The sequence below is a fragment of the Brachyhypopomus gauderio genome, unplaced genomic scaffold (assembly GCF_052324685.1).
Source record: "Brachyhypopomus gauderio isolate BG-103 unplaced genomic scaffold, BGAUD_0.2 sc602, whole genome shotgun sequence".
In the NCBI taxonomy this organism is placed as follows: Eukaryota; Metazoa; Chordata; class Actinopteri; order Gymnotiformes; family Hypopomidae; genus Brachyhypopomus; species Brachyhypopomus gauderio.
The window spans coordinates 1-26,131 of record NW_027507423.1 but is presented as its reverse complement, the minus strand read 5'-3'; the positions used below and the strand labels follow the sequence as shown (position 1 = coordinate 26,131).

Below are 26,131 nucleotides of genomic sequence, written 5' to 3'. Positions count from 1 at the left end.
ATATCCTCGGAAAGACCTGAGAAATATCACTACTGCTTTGTTTCTAATACGTGGAGGTTCCAAATGTCTGCTAGTCAGTTTGTTTTATCCTTGCCAGTAAATAACTGTGCTCTCTTTTATCATTCCATCCTAAATGGTTTTAGTTGACTGACCTTGAAAATAGCACTTCTTAACCTTTGACGTTCGTTCAGTTTGGCTATTTTACATTTTGAATCAATTTTATTAAATACAAGTAAATAACCATGAAATGTTAATGACGCTTGCACTCATCGCAGTCATTTCTTCGATGTTCAGTTAAACGTGCAATTGAGTAGAAGTGGGACACGATACCTGTTTCTGATAAAGGGGACATACCCAAAGAGCTTCAACAAATCACAGAGGCAAAATCTCAGAGTCCCTCCAAGTTTCAAATAAAAGGTCATTAAAGTTCAAACATATGTTAGTCCAAACATGCTTCCAGCATTAATACTGTAGATTTTATGGTCTATGGGGGGTTATCTATCGTATTTGGACTGCGCAGACAGATTACATGGAGAAACCTGTGCACTTCACCTGTTCCAAATGCTCAATTCGGATAACCTCATGTTAAGGCTCTAACGTTGGAGGATCCGTGGCTCCGTCCGAAATGCCGTGTAGTAGGCACTAGATTTCAATGCATTACGTTCTACTCAAATCTTAAAGCAGTGCGTTCTTTCAGTAGGCGACTGGGCAGTTTTCATAACCTCGAACATACTACGTCCGTCATTTACCTATGTCATATGATATGGCATATAACGTTATACCACCACAGTTTAAGGACCGCTATGAATTAAAAGCGCCATTCCATATTTGTGTTTTATATATTTATATTGATTTAGAATCAGCATCAAGACGTCGTCGAGGACTAACAGAGTTACAATAACCATTAACCTCGATTTAGCCTTATTAATAATCCCAAAGCTAGATATATTTATATTTGCAAGGGTTATAATTTTCAAGGGGATAATTTGGCATTTCACTAGCATCACTGACAAGGTGAGGTGAATCCCCAACTTTGTTATATCAGTGTGACAATTAGGCAACCAAGATTTATAATAAACTAAATATTAACGTAAAATAATTTGACATACAAACCACTTCTAAACCAAATAAAGTTGGTCAAATCTTTAAAATCAAATCTTTAAATCACAGAAAGTAAAAGTGTCTAAAATTGATGTAAGTGTCATCACCATTGTAGCTTTTATTTTGTGGTTGTACAGGGTGTCCGCAGGGTCTTAAAAAGTATTATAAGTTGATAAATCAATATTGGAAAAATGAAGGCCCTTAAAAAGTATTTAAAAGCCTTAATCGCGATTTTGGAGTAGGGCCTACTGGATTTTGTTGATATTTTAGCTTTGCAACAAAAAGTATGCAACTATTAAAAATAAGATGTCCCTTTTTTACATCCGGTTTATGTAAAAACTTTTGGGAATCATTTTCACTATCAGTTCGTTTTTAAATTCTCTATTAAGGCTTTATTTTATTATTTTATTTTTCATACAGAAAATAATTCTGGAAATATAATGTGTCGTTTTGCAAATATAACACACGGCAAAAATGCTTAGTAGTTTGGTGCTGTATGAGACATTTTACTGCACAACAAAATGATTTCACGTTGGGCTTAGAGGGCAAACGGTAGATTTGACTTGATGTGTATGTGACCTGGCTGGTGGGGACGGGAGAAGAAGTCTATCTGTGAGCGTGTGTGCTGTGCTGAAGACGCTTCCTTCACCTCGCTGAACTGAACTGCTGCAGCGCATCTGGTGTTAAAGGAAGAGAGAGGTCGGATGTGTGCGAGGTGGTGGCTCATTTCAGGGCATTGTTTTTAATCGCTCAGGTTTTCAAAAGATCATTTCAAACCGACCTCAGTAAAATGATAATAATAAAAAAAATAAAAATAAAATAAAAAACGAAGTTTCAAAAGGGCACTTTCGTTGATAAAGGGCAGAGTTGGTGGTGCTTTAGCACCACTTGATGTCTATGTGTGCACGCCACTGGTTCTTTCAGTAGGCGACTGGGCAGTTTTCATAACCTCGAACATACTACGTCCGTCATTTATCTATGTCATAGTTAATATGTTCTGAATACAAGAAGCTTCTGTCCTATACTCGAGACGTACCGAACCATGAATCAGTGTTTGTAGAAGAAGTCACCATGCTTGACTGCTCTGACAAGCGCTACATAGACTTTCCTCTGTTTCCAGGGAATGTAGTATTGTGGGGGAGGGGGGGGGGGGGGTGGCCAGGTACATTTAAAATGATCTCACTAATCATAATATACACTACCGTTCAAAAGTTTGGGGTCACCTAGACAATTTTGTGTTTTCCCTGAAATCTCATACTTTTATTTATCAAATCAGTTGCAAAATGAATAGAAATATAGTCCAGACATTGACAAGGTAGAAATGTTTTTTTTTAATTATTTGAAATAATTTTCTACTTTAAACTTTGCTTTCGTCATCAAAGAATGCCCCCTTAGCAGCAATTACAGCATTGCAGACCTTTGGCATTCTAGCTGTTAATTTGCTGAGGTAATCTGGAGAAATTTCACCCCATGCTTCCAGAAGCCGCTCCCACAAGTTTGATTGGGTTGATGGGCACTTTTTTCGTACCATACGGTCAAGCTGCTCCCACAACAGCTCAATGGGGTTGAGATCTGGTGACTGCGCTGGCCACTCCATTACCGATAAAACACCAGCTGCCTGCTTTTTCTCTAAATAGTTTGTGCATAATTTGGAGGTGTGCTTTGGGTCATTGCAGGATGAAATTGGCTCCAATCAAGCGCTGTCCACAGGGTATGGCATGGTGTTGCAAAATGGAGTGATAGCCTTCCTTATTCAAAATCCCTTTTACCTTGTACAAATCTCCCACTTTACCAGCACCAAAGCAACCCCAGACCATCACATTACCTCCACCATGTTTGACAGATGGTGTCAGGCACTCATCCAGCATCTTTTCAGTTGTTCTGCGTCTCACAAATGTCCGTCTGTGTGATCCAAACACCTCAAACTTTGATTCATCTGTCCATAACACTTTTTTCCAATCTTCCTCTGTCCAATGTCTGTGTTCTTTTGCCCATATTAATCTTTTTCATTTATTAGCCAGATATGGCTTTTTCTTTGCCACTCTGCCCTGAAGGCCAGCATCCCGGAGTCGCCTCTTCACTGTAGACGTTGACACTGGCGTTTTGCGGGTACTATTTAATGAAGCTGCCAGTTGAGGACCTGTGAGGCGTCGATTTCTCAAACTGGAGACTCTAATATACTTGTCTTCTTGCTCAGTTGTGCAGCGGGGCCTTCCACTTCTCCTTCTACTCTGGTTAGAGCCTGTCTGTGCTCTCCTCTGAAGGGAGTAGTACACACCATAGTAGGAAATCTTCAGTTTCTTGGCAATGGCTCGCATGGAATAGACTTCATTTCTCAGAACAAGAATAGACTGTCGAGTTTCAATTGAAAGTTGTTTTTTTTCTGGCCATTTTGTGAGTTTAATCGAACCAACAATTGTAATGCTCCAGATTCTCAACTAGCTCAAAGGAAGGTCAGTTTTATAGCTTCTCTAATCAGCAAAACTGTTTTCAGCTGTGCTAACCTACTTGCACAAGGGTTTTCAAGGGTTTTCTAAATATCCAATAGCCTCCTTACACAGTTAGCAAACACAATGTACCATTAGAACACTGGAGTGATGGTTGTTGGAAATGGGTCTCCATACATCTATGTAGATATTGCATTAAAAACCAGATGTTTACAGCTAGAATAGTCATTTACCACATTAATAATGTATAGAGTGTATATTTGATGCATTTAATGTTAGCTAAATTGAAAAAAAAAACTGCTTTTCTTTCAAAAATAAGAACATTTCTAAGTGACCCCAAACTTTTGAACGGTAGTGTATATTAAAAAATAAAAAATAAAATAATGTGAAATATAATTTTTTACAGTAAGGAGGATGTACTGCAATGGCTGGCTACTCAGGTTGACACGTGCAAAGAGTTCTGCATCTGTGTGTCTAGAATAAATCTCTTGCAACGTGGACTAACACTGTAGCAGCGGCAGAAACACAGCTCACCGGTCAACCCCTTAAAAGTTACATTCATAGGAGAACCTGGTGTTGACACTGGTGCTTTGCGGAAAGAATTTCTAACAGGTCAGGATCATTACATTTTTCAAAGCTCACAGATGAAACTTATTTCAGCCCCTGCCCCTTTTGAGTGTTGAAGGTGTTTCTTGCTACTGGATATGGTTTAATTCTGCCTTCTCCCTAGAAATGATTTCTGGCATAAAGACTCGGCTGTTTGAGGGAGAAGATGGTAAGGGAAAAATGCCAAAATACTCTTTAAATGACCTTGACCGTGGCCTGTTTCGGTGCTTTTCTTATATTAATTTAATTCTCTCATATTTACTCCTCTGTTTTTTATAACAACATTTGCACAACATCAAGAGTCTGAATATAGAACTCCTTATGACACATAGCTGATGTCACTGGATTTATTAATCACTGAAGGATAGATAGTTTCTGGCAGAGCCGGCCCTGACCAATGTGGTGCCCTAGGCGAGATTTTGGCTGGTGCCCCCTGTATCATCAATCATTGGGTTGATTGTGTCACTATTAAAGAAACAAATAAAAAGCAAATGACTTAAATATTACCATATAACAAGCAATAAATATAAAGGTGTTGCACAAAAAATATTTTAAAACTATTTTACATAACGTAGTGCAGAGAACAACTTTTAAATATAAATATTAAATGTAAAAAAATTAAAAACAACAACTACCACCAGTGCAAATTAGGGCAATTTGCCTACTGCAACATTATTATTTCAAAAGTGCATCTGATATATATTTATTTAAAAAACTTGCTGAGCTAAGCTAATAATAGCACCTACTAGGATTGGGCAGTATGATGACAGGGGCTATTTTCACTAAGATCATACAGAGGGGAAAAGCCACAATGACGATTGAGTGTTAGTTGTGAGTCAAGAGAGCTGGTTTAAAAGAAAAACACAACAGCTACAGATTGGAAACATTTTGGATTTGTTTCAAATAAAAATGAGAGACAATTGGAGCACGCCCCCACGATTCTAATTCGATAATATGATTGGTTGATAAAACTGCCAATCTATAATAAAAGCTCTCAATGTAAAAGACAAGGGTAGGTGACAGATAAACAGAAGTTCCTGGGGGGAGGGCCTTTCTCTCTTTTACCTAGAAACAACAGTGTGAAATATTCTGATTGGTTGATTTTTTATTTCAGCACTAAGTTTTTTTTTTTCCATCACATGCACGAAAAGTGGATTTGAAAGCCGATTTATAGGGAAAATACAAATTATTGGTGAAGCGTTATTAACATATATTACATATAATAGATAAAGCATCCTTTTAAAGATCAATTAACCTTCAGAGAAGGTGTTGAAGTCCCTGACGCCAATGGTATAGTGTTAATTCACCACATATTACCATTATATTACCTGTTTTTTTGCCACCTTTCTTCCTCCACTTTTCTCCTTTTACTACCCTGGGCACCAGAGGACTTCTACCTTTTTGACGTCTTTTCGAGGAGATGTCACTCACTCTGTGGTGTCTTTTTCCCCACAGAGAAACAGTAACGAGGTGCGCAGAGCGCGCGGGGGAGGGCGGGTTGGCGCGCGGGTGATAGGTGTCGTGTGTTGTTATTATAAGAATTATTAATTTGACTAATATTATTAAACAATGAAATTATGATTATGTGGACTTTGCTTGTTTTCACATTTATTAATTGTTCATTTGTTAAAAAAAAAAAAAACCGCATGCACGCGAGCGCCCCCCTGGACAGACGGCGCCCCTAGCATTTTCCTATGTCGCCTAATGGAAGGGCCGGCCCTGCATACACAGACACAAAAAACTGACGCTCCATAATAGGGAATCATTCATTGAGGGATTTTTCAGGCGTATTGCCCCAACTGTGAGCTTCATGAAAGAAAATGGGAAATATATACAATGTAATCAAGGTAGAGAATTCATGATTTTGTATAAGTGATTTAAATAATTAATTTTTGTGTAGGTTTGTTTATGTTAAGTATTAAATTACTTGGTTATTCATTATTTGAGCTTCTATTTTCAGCATGCCTGTTGCCTACTGTAAGACCTCTCCCACTGTGCTCCTGTGGCCCAGAAAATCTAACTGAGTCATTTTGGTTTGCATAAATGGTATGTAGGCTTTTGTAATTAAATTAATTGAGCCAGATTTAGAAATGAATGGACTTGATCTTAAAAATGTTACATGCACCATATGAGAGATTCAGATAAAATAAGTATATATTCTTGATTATACAAAACTGTTTTACTTTGTTGACTAAAATAGCCTGAGCCTTCTGTTTTATTTTTTTTGTTTGTTTTAGGTCGATATGATCTGTGGTTACCAGTTACAGTGTGTAGATTATGCCAGACACAATGGACACCAGATAGGAGCGACCTCATAAAAAGGGGTTATTGGCCTGCATCTGTAAATGCTGAGACCTTGTTTACAATAGATGTTTTCCATACGTTTTTGGAAATGAAAACTGCTGCACCTAGTCTATCAAGGCAAAGTTTTTTGCAGATGTTGGATGGGAGGACTCAGCAGTTTGGAAGGGTAAGTCCAGTGTGGAGTAATATATCTTTAGGTGTTCTTTAGGACTTTTCATTTTAACTTAACAAATTGTAACCTTGCAGTTTGGGAAGATACATGGAGACATGTTTCAGAGAAGCTTCATGGAGTACTCATTCTGCAAGTTTCAGTGTGACAAAATGGCTTTTGTGGACCACTTCACATGCTCTGCTTGTACCCCGAACATGACTGCCGTTTGTGCAGATGGCAACAGAAAACTCTATAGGTTTCGACAGTCAGCAGGGTAAAGCTGCTTTATTCATAGTAAATGTATGTAAAATGTATGTAACTAGGTATAATTCCATGGCTTTTTTGTTTTATGTTAAAGGTCAGAGGAATCATACTTTCCTGGCACCTTTATTGCAAAAGATACTGATGTGTACACATTTGTTGAAGAGGTCAGGGGTAAAGTGAAAAATGTTAGTACAATTTGAATTCTCTCTGCCCTTGTTATTCAAATGTGTATATATTTATATTTGTAACTAACTAAATTTATTTTAAACAGACTCAAGGCAAAGGAACATGTGGTAGAAGCCAGTGGTCAGCCGCACGTGAGACTGCACGAAGTTCTCACAAACTTGATGAAGAGGGTCTTTGTCTGCAGACTTGGAATACTACTCAAAGCTCTCAATATGTTCAGGGGAGAGATTTTTGCATATCCCTTGTTCCTACAGAAGGAGCTGCATGCAGCCACAAATGCACATTTCTATTGCACTGACATTGCTTGCAGGTATTGGCCTTACCTTGAGAAAGTGGCAATATCTATGCCAGAACTGGGATCTTTACTGCAAATGAGCCCATTTCTGTCTGTGATGCATGCAAAGGCCCATTCAACAAAGTGTGAGGTACAGTGTTATGTTTAATAAACATAACCATTAATAATAATTACCGTAACCATTTTTTATGGGAAAATGACTTACTCACAATGTTGTTAGATTGTTTGGAGTGGCAGACCTTTGGATGGCGCTGGCACTACTGCAGGGGAGGAGGTAGAGATGATGAACAGTTACCTCTCGCGTTGTGCCCTGACAACAAAGTACATGACAAAGTCTGGTGTGTATGTGCTTTCATAAACAGATCCTTTTTTTGGCTCTATTTGGTTGTCATCACATATTTGCCATGGTCTTAATCTAGTATGGAGATCATTTCTAATGAAGGATTCTAATTTGTGAGTCTGTGTTACTGTCTTCAACGTTCTGTCTAAAGCTGGGAATGATATGCCGACTGTTCACGCCATTGGATGGAACCTGCGGAAGCAGATTAGCTTCATCTTTCATTATCCAGCAGATACATCAAAGTAACTGACCATACTAATGTAGTGTTGCTGTTTTACCTCAGAGGAAACATTTAGTCAATTTGTCTCATTGTTGCTTCCCACCACCAACCATTTTTCAGACTGTTCGCAGGACAGAGATGGCAAACAAGAAGCTAGAGGACTTGTGCAGCGAGCTTGGATGCCCTGAGAACAGGGTTCTGGAGTGGGTCCGTGATGTCAGACTATGGGCTACAGATGGTAGGATATTACATGATCTTTTATGCTAAAGCTGGTGGTTAGTCCTATTTCTGACATCTGAATTAGTATTGTAGTGGTAATTGTGGATGCAGCACAAGTCTGGAATCTTTTTTAATATTATACTTTATTTATTATGTAAATTAAGTAGTACCACAATCAGTATGACTATGTACTTTTCAAATTTATGCATTGGCTTTAATTTTTTGTTTTAGATTCCATACATACCAGTTGTAGTAGCCAACATGCCCTTCAACACTCAATTGAACGTTTCTTGGTGTGCATCAGAAAAAAGCAAGTCTGTATAATAACACTGGTATGTTTTATCTACCTTTCTTTTACCAATTGATATTGTTTATCAGTTATTTGAAATGTTTATACATTGGAACTTGTCCATGCTAACTCTAGACAGCAACAAGATTCATCATTTGCGGCGAAAGAAATTGAGAGAGGAAAAGAGAAAACTCTTTGAATCAATAAAGTGCTACAATGAACAAGTACCAGAGGAGGGCCGCATAAATACGCAGAAGGAGATGGTGGGGCAGACAGTTTAATATGGCCGTGGGAGATCTGTAGAAGTGGTATGGGACAGTCTTTGTGTTTCTGCAGCAATCTTTGTTATATCCTACCTTAACGTATGTATTTATCTTCTCATCATGAGTGATGGTAATTCCTATGTCTTTAGAAACCACTAGTGTCTTCACCAAAAAGAAGATCTTTGATGCCTACATGTTCAAAATGAGGCTTCAAGAGGAAAGGGTCATCCTAATGCATGAGATGAGACAGCACTACTCCTATCTCAGAGGCCAGGCAGGGAGTATTGGCACACTAATAGCAGAATTATCCACTGGGAAACATTGTAAGTAGCTATTCCAGTTTACACCTGGTCGTTTCATGCATCATGAGTATAAGGATTATAACCCCTTCCTGCTTTTCTCTGTATGGTGGAGTTTAATCTAGTAAGATGCTGGACATGACATTTTTAATAACATTCTTTTACCTTTGTAGGTACTTTTACAGAGGACGGACAACGTGGGCTGCAGTGCCTTCTTCGAGAGACACTTGCAAATATGGAACACAAAATTAACGTCGTTTTATCAAATTATAGGATGGCATTAGGACCAAATGCTATCCTACTCCCTGGAGATGGAACTGAGGATACACCAGAGGAGCACAAAATACTTCAGCATGAGAGTTCTGATGATAGTGATTGGGAGGATGTTTAGTAAGGTTATTTTCATAGACTGTTCAAAAGACTTCAGTCTTTAACAAGCCCCACCTTAAGGACAGAGTCCTTAGGTGTGTCCAAACTTGATTTGTAGTGTACTCTTTTTGCGTTTTTGTTGTTCTGGTTTTTGACTGCTTTCATATCTGTTTTCACCCAGCCTTTACTCTTCACTTGTCTGATGTATGATTTATTGGACAATAATATGCAGACATTTCTGTACAGATTGTGTAGTGTCCTTTGCGCGCTAGTATAATAAAGAAATGTGAATCAATTTGTTTCACTGCCTGATGACTTATGATCATGAGTAATTTACAAATATATAAACTATTAAGTGGAAATAAATGAAATTGGTGGCAGTTCAACTATTTAATGTAGTTGAACACATTATGTTAATGCACCATACATAGAAATTGTACATTTAAATGTAATTGTGCAAACTGAAGACTGTCAGAATTGAGAATTTCAAGAATTTGCACAGTATAAAGCCCTGATTCCCATAGTCATCTCTCCAACAATCTAGTACTTTTATACTCCTTATAAATAAGATTCCTATTAAAACCAGGTCAAAGGGCTCTAGTGGCAGTCCAACTACCTAGCAACATGTATACAATTCACTACTTTTATGATTGGAGACTTTAAAAAATCAGATGTCTGTCTTTGGAATTAGGTTAATTAACTCATAGGTATTGTGACGCCGGAGGCGTCGGGACAGAGGCAGCCGGAGACGGGGGTTGAACAGAAGGATGTTTATTGTCCATGGCAACCAAACCAGTAAAGCTCTTAGCGCACACACTGCAAGTGATGCAAGGTAAAGCTCGTAGCGTACACCAGTAAAGCTCTGAGCGCACACACTATAAGTGATGCAAGGTAAAGCTCGTAGCGCACACTAGAAAGGCTCCTAAAGCACGCACTGCAAGTGATGCAAGGTAAAGCTCGTAGCGCGCACGCAGGTAGGGAACGCAGTGACGGACACGCAGAGACCAGAGACGCTCATGTAGCGGCAATGTGCAGCACTGGACCAGACGACCTGCGGGCTTAAGAAGAGCAAAGTAAACAAGAAACAGGTGCTCAGTATGATGGTGATTGCGGGGGTGTGTGCTGGGATCGGCTGCTGGCCGGGATGCGCGCCCTCTGGTGGCGACCCGGCCCCCTCACCGTGACAGGTATAATATGTTTACATGTGTATTTTCTTTATGATTACAATTCTCATTTCAACCATCATGCATGAGCAGCAAGTTCAATTTAAAATGAAAATTATACAGTAATGTAGCACAGCCCATTTGATGTCACTGACAGACAGCTTTGCAGTTTACATACCCCCAGGGGACCAGCATCACCCACTAGAAATATATACTTCAAATTTAAGAATTAATTTACAGATCAATGTGAGATCTAATAGGGGTAACTGGTCTGCTCTTTGTAATAACATCTGTGACACCAACGTCGTGGGCTGATGTACCATTACAGCCAGTGGACAGGCACCTCCTACCTGAGGCTCAAGGTAGGGTTGCTCATTAGGGCTCTAGACCCATGCGATTGTAAAGCTGCTTTGTGACATGTGTTGTAAAAAGCACTATATACATAAATTTGACTTTTAATCTTACAGGGAGAAGAAACATTTATTTAAAAAATTCCAAGTTTTATTCAGGTATATCTCACATATTGCTACAATACACTTTAATAATAATAATAATAATAATAATAAACCTATATAGCCATATGCATAGTGTGAAGGAATTTGGAACAATATGGCGCTGTTTGTAGTTCATGAAGATATGTTAGGGTTAGGGTTACGATCAGCGTCAAGGAGTCGTTTCCCTTGCCATACTGCACACAGATAGCACGAACGTATAAACAAAATAGCAGCAGCAGTAGTATATCTGGTATAAGACAACAAATAAATAAAAACAACAGCATTTCGCTACGCATTCGCTATGTATCGCGATAAGACAATGCAGTCTGAGGGCTACAGGGCCATGCAGGCTCACACTGAATCCATATGGTCATTCCTGGAATGCCATTTCCGTTTTTTCCCCAATCTGTGGAGAACCGATGTAACTAGACTATAAAGACTGGGAATACATAAATAAATGCCATCATTGTTAGCAACTAAATATGCTAAACCCGGTCCTATCTTGTAAACACAGTCCGTATTTTATTGTATTAAAGGCTTTATTTCTGGATGTGGCTGTTTCCGATTGCGTAATGGTCTTTAACTTGGCACTTCCGCGTTATGTTATAACGCTTATATACCTTGTTGAATGATTGAGCAAGAATTTTTGGCTGTTTGTTGTTCCCTACCAGTACGCGAGTTTGTTCCTAACCCATTTATTTTTTACACCAGTGGTTCCCAATCAACCCCCCACCCCCCCCCACCCCACCATAGTGTGGGTATTTTAGGATGCACCCAGGCCCAAAGCTCGGAACTTTACAGACATTTGTGGTGTAAACTTTCATGACATTAAAACCATTGCATATACAACATTTAAGTGTATTTTTGTAACACGAGGGAAGGCAAGATGCCGAGACGAGGTAATACTCGGATCAACTCGGACAAAGAGTGATGATAATTACATTGACACATACAAGACCCAACTGCACATAATGTTGACGGGATGAGTCACAGGTGACAAAACGGACGCCAACCACACATGCACACGCCCAAGGGGAGGAGTCAGGGACAAAGCAAAAATAGCATTTAAATGCATTTAGAAAAAAATAGCTAAACAAAAGCACCAAGCCCAACATCTCTTAAATTCATGCAATGCATAGTTCACTACAATGTAGAACAAAGTACACAATTTTGCAAAAACAAAACAAGGTACAAGGGAGATATCAGTATAAACTAGAGTCTGTTGTCCTTGATATTTAAAAAGTTCAAACCATTAATTATTTTTTTTTATATAAAAACTGCGTTCCCACTTTAAATTTCCAGCAAGTCTTACTACAGCGTGTGCAATGTTTTGATGTGCTACACATGGGTAATTGAAGAAATTGTAAATAAAAAGTCCTGGATATTGGCATCACTGACAGACTTATAAAAATACCACACAACGTTAGATGAAAAGATCTAGTACTGCAATATGCTAGTGAATATTTAGAACTGATCAAATGTTCAGCTACCAAGTTGTTTACACAAATGTTGGGATTTTTCTAAAAATGAAAGTTTAGTACCAGTACCATGACTTGCAGTCCAGTGGTTGTATAAAAGTTTGCATAGTTGCATAAATTCATACATACCAGAGCAGGCAGGGTTCCCACTCCACTTGCTTCATTTTCTTGCCCTGAAACAATTCAAACTCTTCAGTTTTCTAACTCATTAATTTTAATAACAATATGCATTTTTAGTCAATATACACATGACTATTTGCTTGTAAAATGGCATGATTGTAGTGATGGGTGTAGGATTAACCTGAACAACTCTGCATCTGACTATTCTCTTCACAGGGTAAAATTCCTGACTTTCTGTCAATGTGTGGGGACATTCTACGAAAATAAGTGAATAAAATCACATTTTTTCAAAATAAAGCCTTGTAGTACAAGATGATAGATGTAACCAAACAAAATCAAAAGATAAAAGGACAATAAAATCAATGTTAGAAACTTGTTTAGAAAACCTTAAAAAAAAGGCTCCCTTTAAATCAGAGGCACAGGCTCCAGATACAACTACTGTATGACTATACTTGCCATACTGAAGTTCTTCAAACATACCTTTCCTTTTGAGTGTCTGTGACTGACCACTGTTCTTGGCTTTACCTGGGGCAGAAACAAACAAAAAAAAAAACAATTTAAATAAAAGTATACACTGGAGTACAAAAGAAATATCAGTATATTATCAAGGCAGTATTTAATTGGCATACATGTTTAGAAACACAGCTAGGTCATTAGAAACAATAACTAGGATTTGTTTTTATCCGCCATAGACTGAAAGTCACTTCTACATGGTCTGACATGGAGAGACAGACACTGGATGATTGTGGCATCACATTCCAAAAACAATGTGTCCAAAGATTAGGTGTGTCTACTCATCAACAGTCATCATGGTGTAACACCAGGGGCACTGAGCAATAAGTAGGTAGACGCATTCGCTAAATAGAGCAAGATATACAGTGAGCAGATCCAAAACAGTTACAGGGTTCTTGCAGGTTTCAGTGAGTTAAATTTAAGACTTTTGTAAGACCTTTTAAGACCATTCTCAGTGAAATTTAAGACCAACACAACATATTACCACAAACAATCCAATGATCCCAGAAACTCTTAACATTTTATTTTGATTAATTTAGTTACAGGATTACATTAATTCAGTATTAAAACAGATAATCAAAATAGTAACATTCTCAACCCAAGCAACCTTACCAACACAACACTAGCATATCTACATACAACCTCACCCTACATATCTCTGAGTTCTTCCTTTTCAGTACCAATCTCAGCATTTGACTTGGAAAGGAGCTGAGCCATCTTGGATCCAGTCTTGCCCTCAGCTTCTTCTGCAAGAGAATTTGCCTCTCTAGCAAGACAAGTGGATACGTCTTCCAAGCTTTTCTTCCTTTTCTTAAGGTCCTCTAAAGACTGCTCAGTCAGCTCTCTTTTCTGGCTCTGGGATTCCTTTTCTTTCCTGATTCATTCCTGATCCAGAAAGAGTCAGTATTTTGACCGGGCTGCACCCACAGATGCTAAGAGTTCCTTGGTGAGGGGAACCTGTGACACCTCCATGCATTGTGACAGTCACATATGAGTCTGTGTGTGCCAGTTGTGTCCTCTTGCATGTTTTCTGCCTCCACCTCCTTGTTTAATTAAATAATCATACACACATTATACATTTAACAACATGTAGACTCAGCCTATCTTCAAGTATGTCTAAGGCATGGTTTGACCAAAATCCTCACACCCTGCAGCTGATAAAATTTATTAAAATGTTACATTTTGGTTAAATTACTGAAATAAATGAAATTATAAAATTAACTAATTAAATAAAGGCTCAGAATTTTCTTTCCCCAGGCCATCTGTATCTTAACACACAAAACTTTTTTAACCTCCTACCTTCTTTTCTATTTATTATCCCGATGAAACCAACTTACTTTGTCTAGCCATGCTGAATATGAATTTGAATGTTAACATTGAAAATGTTGGGACACACTACCTGTTTTTACCCTATGTATATATGCCCACTAAAAGGCAATACATCAGTCCAATGTAAATAAAACCATGTGCAATCCATGAAACAGAGCATGGGACAGTGGAACATGTTTCAAAACATGACATAACCCATCTACAGGGCATAGTTGTTGTTTTTTTTTATTTTACATGATTTAACACAGTAAATATATTTTTATTTCCTCTAGCTGGGATTTAGCATGCATTGAAACATTTCTCTAACTCAATGCCATGGACAGTACATGGTTCTGAGATGTTTTTGTATTGTAGCCTAATTGTATAAAATGGTTAACACATTGAAAAGAAGACATAAGTGGAGCATAAGTAAGGATCACTTACTTTGATAAGTTTTGGTAGATCCTGCGCTGTTTCATGGCCCATGAAATGAGAGCCCATGTACCTCGATTGCACATATCCATTGCTCCAGAACCGAACATGAAGATCCAGCCGTTTGGATTTTGTGGTTGAATTAAAGCTTTCATCGAACATTAACACATACGGCCCGGTAAGAGCGTATCAACTCTCTCTTGATGAAGTCTGCCAAGCCAAATCTAGCTATATATGCGATTTGTTTAGTCCACACGAAAACTTTTTCGCGATATTCGAACCAGGGAACATTGCCGTCACTCTATCCTAATGTAGCCCGAATATCATTAGCCGAAGCACTAGTGATACTGCGGTGGAGTCCGGCGGGACCCGGTGTTCTGTCGGATTTTCCTACTTTGTCGAATTTTCCTACCGTATCAGCTGGCAGCGAGTATTTATCCGCTTGTTAAGTGTGACGACACGCGTGACGTTTCAGCCGCTTCCGGGTCCAAACAAACAAGGATGGCGGAGCCTGTAAACCTGTTTACGATAACTTCGTTCTTTAGTGAGGCACCATTGAGGGTTAAAAAAGGTCTAAACTCTTTCAACTCCAATAGAGTACTAAGTGTATCTGTTCTCCCAGGTGGTATATTTAGGGGTAGAGTCCAGGCGTCCATGAAAAAGACGATTTACGAGGTTGAGGTGAGTTGAGGTGAATTGAGGTTGAGGTGTGGTGACTGAAGTGAGTATGGGTCAAATAACGTTTAATACAGGTACACGTTGAGGGTCAGGCAGTGAGGTACAGCAGCTGCGTTTGCCCAATCGGTAAAGACAAGTGCCATCATATGGCAGCCTTGTTGATTTGGGTGGAGAAAAACGTGTCCCGCACCGATGTAGAATGCGTGTGGAAAAGGGCGAAGACACCGAAAACGGACGAAATTGCAGCCAAGAGAGTATCTGAGATGGCCCCATCCACATCACGAGGTTAGTAAATAATTTGCAATTGATGTCAATGTTGCATGGTTTATTAGCTTAACGCTATGCAGTTTTAAGTTGCGGTTTCCAAACCTGGAAATCTTACCCCCCTTCCTTATTCAAAACACTGCTTGGCCAGTACAACCTCAAAGAAGGATCTAAAGTAAGTTGTGGGTCTTCATGAATATTTCAACTTAAGTTATGTGTATCTAAGAGTAAGTGACTGTGTTTTTATTAAAGGCATGTGATTGGGGAATCCTACATGAGTCGCGGGCAAAGCAGCAGTACACAGCGGACGCTGGTGTGGTGATCCAGGAGAGGGGATTGTTCCTGTCTGACAGTGGTCTACTTGGTGGATCTCCAGATGGGACAGTGTCTGATGACTGCATCATTGAGGTGAAATGCCCATGGTCCGCCAGAACTAAGACTGTCCAGCAGGCAGCAGAGAGTAAGAGAGACTTTTTTCTAGAGCTGGATGAAGAGACAAGTTCCCTCAAACTAAAACAAACTCACCACTATTGGCATCAGATCCAAGGCAACCTACATCTGAATGTACATTTACCTGAATGTAAAAAAGACAAACATTTTAATCTGGTTTTACTTTTTTAATAAAGGTTTTCTGCAAAGTTGTGTAAATCATTCTTCAGTCACAATAATTGTAAACATGTTTTAATTTGCCACTGTCCTGCTAACTGATTTACATACATCAGATATTTCATTGAATTTCACGGAGAATTGGGGTTTGCAAATTTGTAAGACACACACATACTTTCAGTATCTTGTTAACATTTTTCCTGTACTGGTAAGGGATGTGGTCCAAAATGCAAAACAGTTTCAGCCTCTGAATAGACCGCTCCACATGTATCCTTGCACAGGAGATAAGTCTGTTATTGTTTACTTCCTCCTGTGTAAACTGTCCGTTGAGCAAGAAAGACGGGGTGTTAAGAAGAACTCCCTCTGGCAAAATGTCCCGAATTGTGAAGCCCTTGTCTGCAATAACCAGATCACCTGCTTGTAGATGTTGGAGAAGTCCACTGTCAGCTGTTATTGACTTGTCTGAGGCGCTCCCACCGTACAGGTTACTGGCAAAAGTAATCACACCATTGGGAGCCACACCAATTAGAGCCTTTAGCGTGGTCCGTCCTTTGTAGTGGCTGTACAAATGACACTGTGTGTCAAGCCTCTCTGTGTTGGAGACAGCAACCTCTGTGCAGTCAAGGACTATTCTACAGTTAGGAAAAGGTCGGAAGCAGTCTGGCAGCGAAGTCTGATTCTTGGCCGTGGAGGGGATGTTTTCAAGTAGACCGACATACAAAATATCATACAGAGCACAGATGATGGTGGTAAAGATGTTAGTTACAGTTGCTGTGCTACAATTAAACCTTGTTGCAAGGTCTACATGGCCACAATTCAATTTAAGCTTCATCAAAGTAAGGAGTAACTGATCAATAAGGGGCATAATTTGGACAGTCCAATCAGAATGATACTGTAGCTCAAATCTAGAAAGAAGTGCTTCCAAAAAAAATACTGTGGCAGCATCAGGTAATCCAGTGTAGTATTGGACTTTGTTAGGATGGGAGGAAATCTGACTGAAAGAAAAGGTTTGCTTTTGTTTCTCCAACTGTTCTTTCAATTTTTTGTTCTCTTCTCTAAGCATGTCATTCTCAACCTCAAGCATGACAAGACTTGGTTGGGATGTAGTAGGGGTTTGTGGGGTTGCCATGTCAGCTGTGTGTCCTGTGTCTGTTGCATCATCACTGGAAGGGACAATCTGCTTCTTCTGCTTAGGGGGATTGCTGGGGTGGTCAGGAAAATGAAAAGCCTTTCCCTGGTTCCAAGCGAATCGCGAAGGTCCAGCAGCTTTGCCATTGGGAAAGTGCCAACTACACACCCTGGAGTTGCAGTTTGGGGTGAAGTTTTCACGTCTGTAAAAGAAGAAAAAATTATCATTAATCATTAGTCACAGCTTACTTGGGTTCCTCTAACAAAGTGCTAAAGAAATAAGGACCTTATAAAATTGTGTGTGTATATATATATATTGCAATAAAATGTGAGAATTATGTATGGTAAGTGTACGGCAGTAATAAACTAATGGAAACGGGCTAAGCAGTAATGTATATGCATACTGAAAAAGGTAAATATAGGATGCAACAGTAGCATCAGCTGTATTTTTGCTTGGTATTTTTACGGACACTCCTGATCAGCTAACTGTTGTGTGTGTATCCATACAATATATCAAGGATATCCGAAAAGATATCCTGGTGTTGCCTTTTACGAGCTAGCTAATCTAGCTAGTGTTAGCGCCACTAGCTAAGTTAACCAGAGCTATCTTTACTTTAGTTTTACTTTAGCTGGACAACAAATAAAACAAAACAAGAACTAAAATATCTGTATGTGGCAAGAAACATTGTATTAAACCCATAGCTAGAATATCAAGCAATCCAAAAAGGGGCAAGTTGGCTTTTTTTTCTCTGTGGGGTTAGCTAGCTAGCATTAGCGCCCACGGAGGCACTGTCAAGATTTTTTTTAGAAATAGAACTTACCTTATCAACTGCACCCATTTTCTTCTCTCTTTCTCATTGCAAGGAAAGCGGTAGAAAGACAAAAGGGTCGTTGTTTTAGACTCGGATCTGTTAAAACAGCAGGGCACACAGCACTGCGGCATATTAAGGGACTCAATGCAGCAAGTGTTTGGACCCGGACGTGAAGTTTCGCAAAGATGATGCGTCACAGCTTAACAACCCCATAGACTAGTCTGTCGAATTTTCCTACCTTGTCGAATGTTCCTACCGTGTCCGTTGGCATCGCGTATTTGTAGACGTATCTCTTAGTTTGTTTACCTTATGGAAACGTCGTAATGTAGCGCAAACCAGCGTTTAAAAAGTAGTATTTGTAGACGTATCTCTTAGTTTGTTTACCTTATGGAAACGTTGTAATGTAGTGCAAATCAGTGTTTAAAAAGTAGTATTGTAGACGTATCTCTAGTTTGTTTACCTTATGGAAACGTTGTAATGTAGCGCAAATCAGCGTTTAAAAAGTAGGATGAGCTTTAAAATAAAAGTTTTATTTTGCGTATTAGTGTATTATTACACGGCTCAATCATTATCATGCGGAAATATCCAAGTCCCTATAAATAGGTAATAACAGGTAGTAAAACGGCGCTGTTTAAAACATTTTAATCAACTAGTTAACTTAATGCACAGTTGAAAACATAGCAATTGCAAACAAAGAAGGAATTATAAACAAGAAATTAACTTACTGCACTATTGAAAGGACTAAATAGTACTGCACTGTTGAAATTCGCTAGCAGGCAGGAAAAATCGATGGGTGTAGTAGGCGGCCACCAAAATAGTGACGTAAAAGCGACTTGCGCATGCGCAGTAAGCCTTGGTATGAATTTTCGATGGGTAGGAAAAATCGACAGAACACCGGCACTGACGATAGCGAAGACGGCGGGGATGAGGCACAAAATTGCGTGAAGGCTTTTCGTGACAAGGACCGTTTCCTGCCTGCGGTTATTATGGGTTTTGTAGTTTAATTAATTAACACGTACCAACACCTGTAGCCCCGCACAAACACAGACAACACAGAACTGACTTCCGGACGTTTCGATTAAACTACACTTTTCTAAAATTAACTAAGGTAAAATTTTAAGACCTGACTAAATTAAATTTAAGACCTTGGATGAAAATCTGGCTGTTTTTTAAGTCTTTTAAGGCCTTAAATTTAAAGTTTTGAATTTCAGACATTTTAAGACTTTTTAAGACCCCGCGGGAACCCTGAGTTATAGCAGTCAAGGGTCATATCAGGAGGGCAATCATATAAGGAACAAAAAACAAGATCGAAGAGACATGACTTGAACAAAGCACACACCAGATACTAAAGAGAAACTTAGGAACTAAACAAGACACAACTGAAAATGATGAGAAGGTGGAGTTACAAATGACAGGGGTGTGGCAGAACACATGGGAAAACCAAAACATGGACACATGGAATACCAAGACAGACAGAGAAGGGGATAAACAGAGCATGATAAAGGTAAAATCACCAAAATGTACAGAAGTCTGAGATGCCTCAAAACGCTGAATGGGCCCAGTAAGACACACTCTTACTCAATATTAAATCACTCATTGTAATTTACACAAATGAGCAGCGCACTGTTGAAAATAAGATATGTGAAAACTCAATCATTGGTTAGAGTGTATGGAATTAAAAATAACACACCTGTTAATTTTTGATCCTCTTTCTAAAAGGTGGACAGACTGCAATTACCTCTACTACAAGAAAAAAGTAAAAATAAAAATAAGAGGCATCAAACCTGCTACTACTGCGCCCTGAACTGCTGCTGTCCCCTGAACTGCTGCTGGCCCCTGAACTGCTGCTGCTGGCCCCTGGACAACTGCTGCTGGCCCCTGGACAACTGCTGCTGGCCCCTGGACAGCTGTTGCTGCTACTCCTAGCCCCTGGACTCCAATATGAATCCATCCTACATTTAAGGAAAAAAGTGTAATCACATTTATATGGAAGTGATATGTTAGGCAAGCTAGTTAGGCCAATATCTGCATTATCTGTGCTTACGCCCCAGCACATTATTTTAGTATAGAACTCAGGATATAGGACATCAGAATATTCTTACCTTGGACTACCATGTCAAATAGGGACTGCATTCTTTTTAAACAGGCAGACAATGTCTCTGTAAATTGACACCTGGGGGACAGAGTCTCTAACACCCAGGAGCCAGTCTTCCTTCCAGGCTCTGATAAAAACATTACTGCTCGTATTCCCAGAGCCTGTAATTTCTCAAGCTAAAACAATCACCCCCAAAAAGTGAATAATTTGCACTAAAATGCTAATTTATAATTTTCCATATTATTTCAAATCTGTAGAATGAAAATCAATCACATACCAGTAGTGAAGCTTCATCTTTTATGTGTGATGCTGTGTGATTTCTTTTATGGGCCTGAACCCATTCCGTACGTTTATGGTCAAGTTTTTTTTTTTTTTGTCTTAATTTAGATGGTTGTTTTGCTGTACATGATGTGCAAACTTTGCAAGCAATATTAATTAAATTGTGGCAAGCCACACACTTCTTGAAGGTGGTTCCACGTCCGGGCATTTCTAAATACACACACACACACACAGACAGAGAATTAGTCAATGCCCCTTAAAACAATTTCGAAAGATTCATTCTTAGTACCCATGCAAATAGTGACAATTTGTGCAACTGTACCTTAACCCAGTTGATTGGTAAAGCAGTAAATCATGCTAAACCTTCATTCTAAAATCGTCTAAAAGACCAAGTAGGTCCAAATAATTCTAGCATACTCTCATTTATGAATCAGAAATAAACAGGACATGCAATCAGTGTAGCTAGGCTATGTAAAATTATGAGACACTTCAAGGGTAGAGACGTAAAAATAAAGAAATCTGTTTGGCTCTTTGATTATTATCTACACTATCCTATACCCTTGAACGTCGACTTCATACCTACAACTGTCATGTAGTTGTATTTTGTTAAAGTTGAATGTTTTATCATAATTACACTGAAAAATGTTTATCTAACTAGCTGGCTAGCTAGATCTGAAAATTTAGCTAGTGGGAGATACTTAATGTGTATTTGCATAAATGCAGATACGTCTTCATTAGCTAGATAGGAAGCTATGGGATTTCAGAGCTAGCTACATACCTAGATACCCATAAAGATCTACGCTGTAAGTGAGTGTGGGCGGCTAAATTATGTCACTATTTGTGTTACATTAACTGAAATCCTAAACACTTCAATCAAAAAATGATTAATACGATTTAATAGAGATTACCAAAACATACTAACCTACAACCATTGAGCATGTAATACCTGAGCAAAAATGAGAGCGTCACGGCGTCTCCGTCGTCATCATACGGGTACTTGTCCATTTTCAGTCGTTTTATGTCAGCGTGTGCATTTCACGTTTCAGGCATACAAAAACGTGTAACTGACACGGCACGCCGGGTGGACCAACGTGTGTATTACACCGACTTCTTTAATGCCCCATTCCCCGATCCGAGAGGGAGCTGGCTATTTACTTCGTGGATATTCTCTTAGCCAGATTCATTTTGTTTATGGAAGTTTGTGTGCAGAACTACTAGCATCCATTATTTATTTTTGCGAGGCTCTGGTCACAATTATTGTAAAATGCTGGTTTTGCACATATTTGTCTCGCAAAGTAAGTTTTTGGTTTTCTCCACAGTCGAGGCGTCATGCTCAGCAAGCGTTGCACAGAGCACACAGGGCGTATGCCTTCACCTTCTCACAGACGTTTTCGTCAGCTACAAAGGTTCCCTTCAGAATTTAATGTGTATTACTGGCTTTTTGGCAGATATAAGTATAAGCAGTTTATAAGAGCTTTGTCCATTTCAGTGGTAAAGTTTTTTTTCTGCATGATTGCAGGTGGTGGAGGTGACGCTCCAGCACAAATCTGCCTACAGGGGGCAGGAGAGTGAGCACTGGTGGGTGCTCAACAATGTATTTTACAACATAGATGCAGAGGTGAGTCATGGGAACAGGTTCTCAGTTTCAGTGAGAATGGACTTGCCACAGTTGATGTCCTTCAACCTAACATTTTCTATGCATTTGTAGCTCACCCTCCACTACTTTGCCAACGCTAAAGCCGTGGCCTGCATCAAGATAAGTAAGAGTCTTGGATAAATGCATTTTAAACTAGCATGTCCCGTTCTTAATCACACTCATCAGCATGTCCTCTGTTAATTCAGCGGAGGGAATCCAGCATCACAGAAGCAACGATATACCTGTGCACGCAGTCAACGTCGTCATCTGTGCAGAATATCTTTCAGGTTAGTGCATCCTCATACCTGATTACATTTAGACTTACTTATGGGGTATTTAGAAAATGATTCCTAAAGGCATCTTCACTTATTTTTACTCTTATTTGTGTTTTTCAGCAATCAGAAGTTTCTGTGACGTATAAGGGTGTCTCCATCGGTTCAGATGGCCTTTTCAGGTCACATGAGTCTAATCACACCCAGACCCTGGAGACACCGGACCCTGCTGTTTTCTCCACCAGTCCTGACACATCAAGAGGACCCCCTCCACGCCCACCTCCAGGCTTTTAATCACCTACACAGCATTTTAATAGATTCTTATACAAAGTTCTAATCTCACTATGTATCATGCCTTTTACTTTTCCCACATAAAAACAAATGTTTGTATGTATTTGTGTGTTTTTCAGATGAAGTCGGTTTTCCCCATAACATGAGGACTAGATGTTGGACTGTTGGGACTCACATGGACTGATCACCCACGTGGGGGGTTGTGCATCTGCCCCTTCTTCTCTTTGCCCCTAACACTCTGTTTAATGTTTCATCTTTTGAGGTTTGTGTAACCCTAACACATCTCCCCAACTTTTCAGTAAAACATTGAACTATGTTTGGTCTTTGTGGAGATGCCTTGTCATCAGGCTTGACTCCAACGATAGACCTCACCCATTGTTTTTTTAATTTGTGCAGCACACACATGAACATAGTCCCTTAAACCGGATAAAACATTGGTAAAACTGTGCAGTAAAAGCTTAGCGGCATGTCTGGCCACACTCGCTGCCCCCGTGAAGTTCTCCCTTGAAAGATCCTATGCTCTGCATTTAAATGAGTATCCCCGGCCCCAACTTTGTTAGACTCTATCATCTACGTTGGAGCAGGACTACATACGTCGCCATTGAAACACGTACAACATACACAAACATAACTGTATGCTATTGTTTGCTATACATCACATTCAGCATTACAACTTTTCCTGTCCTCCTCCTACAGGTTCAGTAGGACCTGCCTCCCCCCCTTCTGCAGATGACCGTGGGCTCTACCGGCCAGCACCAGGGAAGCCCTGGAAGACGGCCCTCCCCCCCTGAGGACAAAGGACCTCTAGTGAGTTATTCCTCTTATATATATATATACACATACACACAGTCCAGGTGATGGGTCAGGTCTCTGACCCCATCAAAGTCTTTATTTTGCTTTTCTGTCTCTTTCTTACTCTCCATCATGTAGGTCTCCAGTGCTTCTTCCTGGAGTAGAAACCACAGACAGCTGTGCAACCTGATCTTCACCCAGACTTCCAGGACAAGAGGAGTAATGAAGTTTGTGGACCAGGACACAATGCATGTTGCCTTCTGTCATGCAGGTATCACAATGAAGCAGTCTGGTTTTCTTTTTTTTTCCCCCATTTTAATTGAATAACATTTTCTACTTCCAGCAATATCACCCAAGTAGGTGTTTTCCCCTCATTTTCTGCAGATCTTTGAGAAAGCTGTTGCCAATCTGGAATGCGTCGACTTTCTCCTGAGCTTAGAGATGGTCTTGTCAGAGGTGGATGGTGCTTCAGCACTGGTAGACTGGAAACCTGCAAAGTCAAAGCAAACAGACGGCGTGAGAGGGATGCTGTGTGTAGTCTTCCATGCTGTTGTCATTGTTGTTCATGCCCTATTAGTTGTGCAGCAGGAAAGACTACTAAACCATAGAACACAACTAAACCATGGAAGACTACTATACCATGGACCCCTCACTTCTTTATACATAATACTGTCATGAATTAAACTTCACCAAAGAAATACTAAAATGCGTACCATCTGGAATATGTCTGTCCACCACCTGGTCCTCCGTGTGAACATGCACTTAGGTTGTCCGTTTCTTTAAAAAGAGCAGACAATTTGATATAAAATCATTCAAAATATGATTGACGGTAGCATAAATGTATGGTTGAAAATCATTCAGAAGAGCAGAATCTAAAGCTAATGGTGTGACTGGGAATAAATACATTTTAAAAACAGATACCTTGAATCTCAGCTTCAGAAATCTTGGAAACCTGAACCACCAAGATTTCTTCTCCAGCCCCACGTCCACTGTCTGTGCTGCACTCTGCAGAGCGGAGCCTGTATGGTCCTGTTCTGTCCAAGAGATGGTGATGCCAGCGACATCACCGAACAGAGTGAGGGCAATCAGAGCTGACAGCTCTGAGCAGCATCTCTGTAGTGACAGCTTCACTTCCACGTCAGCCTCCGTCACAGATGCGCTTCTAGAACCGTAGTGATCATTGTCAGGCTTGGTCCAGGATGTCAACCCAAGGCGTTCTTGGAGAAAAGTTTCTGAAGCAGTCTTCACAAATCTCCTCACGATGCCCGACTGGAGTGCCTCCTCAGAAAGGTCAGTATCCGACAGCACTGACCGAGTACCCCTGCAGCTCATTTGTGCTTTTACTCGGTCCAGAGCCGCAATCCTTTCCAGCATCAGGTTCCTCACTATAGGGATGAGGTCCTGAGCAACCACCTCCTTCACTGCCACTTTGACCCATGCCGAGATTTTTTCCAGCACTTCAATCAAATCCTCCATTTTCATCTAGTTAGGTTAAAGGAAAGTGTAAAAAGTTCATCAGTATCCAAAAGCTTAATGATTTTTAATTATTACCTTTTTTTAACCTTAAGCTGATTATTTCTTTAAGTAAAATGCTAATGTAAAGAACATCTAATGTTGTGAAGGTCTGACCAGACATGGCCAAAGGCTCATGTTGCTATGGTAACTCAGACACACAGGCAGATAGGAAGACAGAGATACAGAGATTGGTACTCACATTGCTTGGCAGTGTATTCCTCAGCTCTTCAGTTAGAACAGCTGGATTAATCCCAGAGGTGGATACGACTCCACCACTTTTCCCACATGGAGGAGTGTTGAGCTCCTCCATCACTGCCTCCTCCACTCTAGTACAGCAAATAGCTGTGGTGAAAGAAACATTTACTTTAAGCATCTATGAGGCAGACACTAATGATGCACATAAGGAAATGTCACTAAAAACATAAATTGTGGAAAATTATAGTTATGAATAAATAACCTCGTAATGCATCATGTTTTGGTAACATGTAATCACGCTAAATCTCACCTGAAAACCATCTGCTATGGTCTTTCTTTGCCTGCTTGTTTTTCACACTGGGGGCCGACACATCACAGCCCTCAGGAAGCTCTTCTGTTGGCCCAGCTTTCTTAGACTGTAGTAGAGAAAATGAAGAAAAAATGAGTTTCATGATGACTATCGCAAGGGTTCTCAACTGGTCTCAGCCCGGGACCCACTTTATCCTCATGGTCATTAAGTCGCGACCCACTTTTAAAAAAAACGTTGTCGGTTTGCCGTACACCATGCACTTTATGCAATACAACTTGTTTGGTGGTCTTATGAAGGACCGTTTATAAGCTATTGAAATTATTACAAAAAACAGTGTGTAGTGCTCTGGGGCCTTCACGACCGCCACTTGCGTCTGTGTTAAGGTCATTTGTAGACG

General features: G+C 39.8%; 2 protein-coding genes and 4 long non-coding RNA genes across 6 annotated transcripts; 3 read left to right on the top strand and 3 right to left on the bottom strand.

The window, feature by feature from the left end:
- The first annotated feature begins 6,112 nt into the window (after nucleotides 1–6,112).
- LOC143506901 (uncharacterized) lies at nucleotides 6,113–7,701 on the top strand. The gene is made up of 6 exons (XR_013128546.1): nucleotides 6,113–6,200; nucleotides 6,392–6,624; nucleotides 6,705–6,883; nucleotides 6,968–7,058; nucleotides 7,145–7,484; nucleotides 7,575–7,701. It is a non-coding gene; the product is annotated as an uncharacterized LOC143506901 (long non-coding RNA).
- A 164-nt stretch (nucleotides 7,702–7,865) lies between these two features.
- LOC143506898 (uncharacterized) lies at nucleotides 7,866–9,577 on the top strand. The gene is made up of 6 exons (XR_013128544.1): nucleotides 7,866–7,936; nucleotides 8,035–8,152; nucleotides 8,365–8,465; nucleotides 8,558–8,730; nucleotides 8,835–9,008; nucleotides 9,158–9,577. It is a non-coding gene; the product is annotated as an uncharacterized LOC143506898 (long non-coding RNA).
- A 2,200-nt stretch (nucleotides 9,578–11,777) lies between these two features.
- Nucleotides 11,778–13,138, bottom strand: LOC143506899 (uncharacterized). Its single transcript, XR_013128545.1, has 3 exons — nucleotides 13,089–13,138; nucleotides 12,790–12,863; nucleotides 11,778–12,661 (listed from the first exon to the last, which is right to left on the bottom strand). It is a non-coding gene; the product is annotated as an uncharacterized LOC143506899 (long non-coding RNA).
- A 1,710-nt stretch (nucleotides 13,139–14,848) lies between these two features.
- Nucleotides 14,849–17,324, top strand: LOC143506906 (uncharacterized). Its single transcript, XR_013128547.1, has 2 exons — nucleotides 14,849–15,824; nucleotides 16,056–17,324. It is a non-coding gene; the product is annotated as an uncharacterized LOC143506906 (long non-coding RNA).
- LOC143506905 (uncharacterized) lies at nucleotides 16,400–18,519 on the bottom strand. Its single transcript, XM_076996488.1, has 2 exons — nucleotides 18,359–18,519; nucleotides 16,400–17,740 (listed from the first exon to the last, which is right to left on the bottom strand). The coding sequence occupies exons 1-2, from the start codon at nucleotides 18,478–18,480 to the stop codon at nucleotides 16,531–16,533; spliced, it is 1,332 nt and encodes a 443-aa protein (XP_076852603.1). The 5' UTR covers nucleotides 18,481–18,519; the 3' UTR covers nucleotides 16,400–16,530.
- Nucleotides 18,520–23,792: 5,273 nt separating this feature from the next.
- On the bottom strand, nucleotides 23,793–25,840 carry LOC143506902 (uncharacterized; the record flags this gene model as incomplete). Its single annotated transcript, XM_076996484.1, has 5 exons — nucleotides 23,793–24,204; nucleotides 24,428–24,491; nucleotides 24,636–25,196; nucleotides 25,429–25,571; nucleotides 25,735–25,840. Coding segments are annotated over 4 exons (825 nt in total), but the record flags the coding sequence as incomplete, so codon positions are not given.
- Between the last annotated feature and the right edge of the window lie 291 nt (nucleotides 25,841–26,131).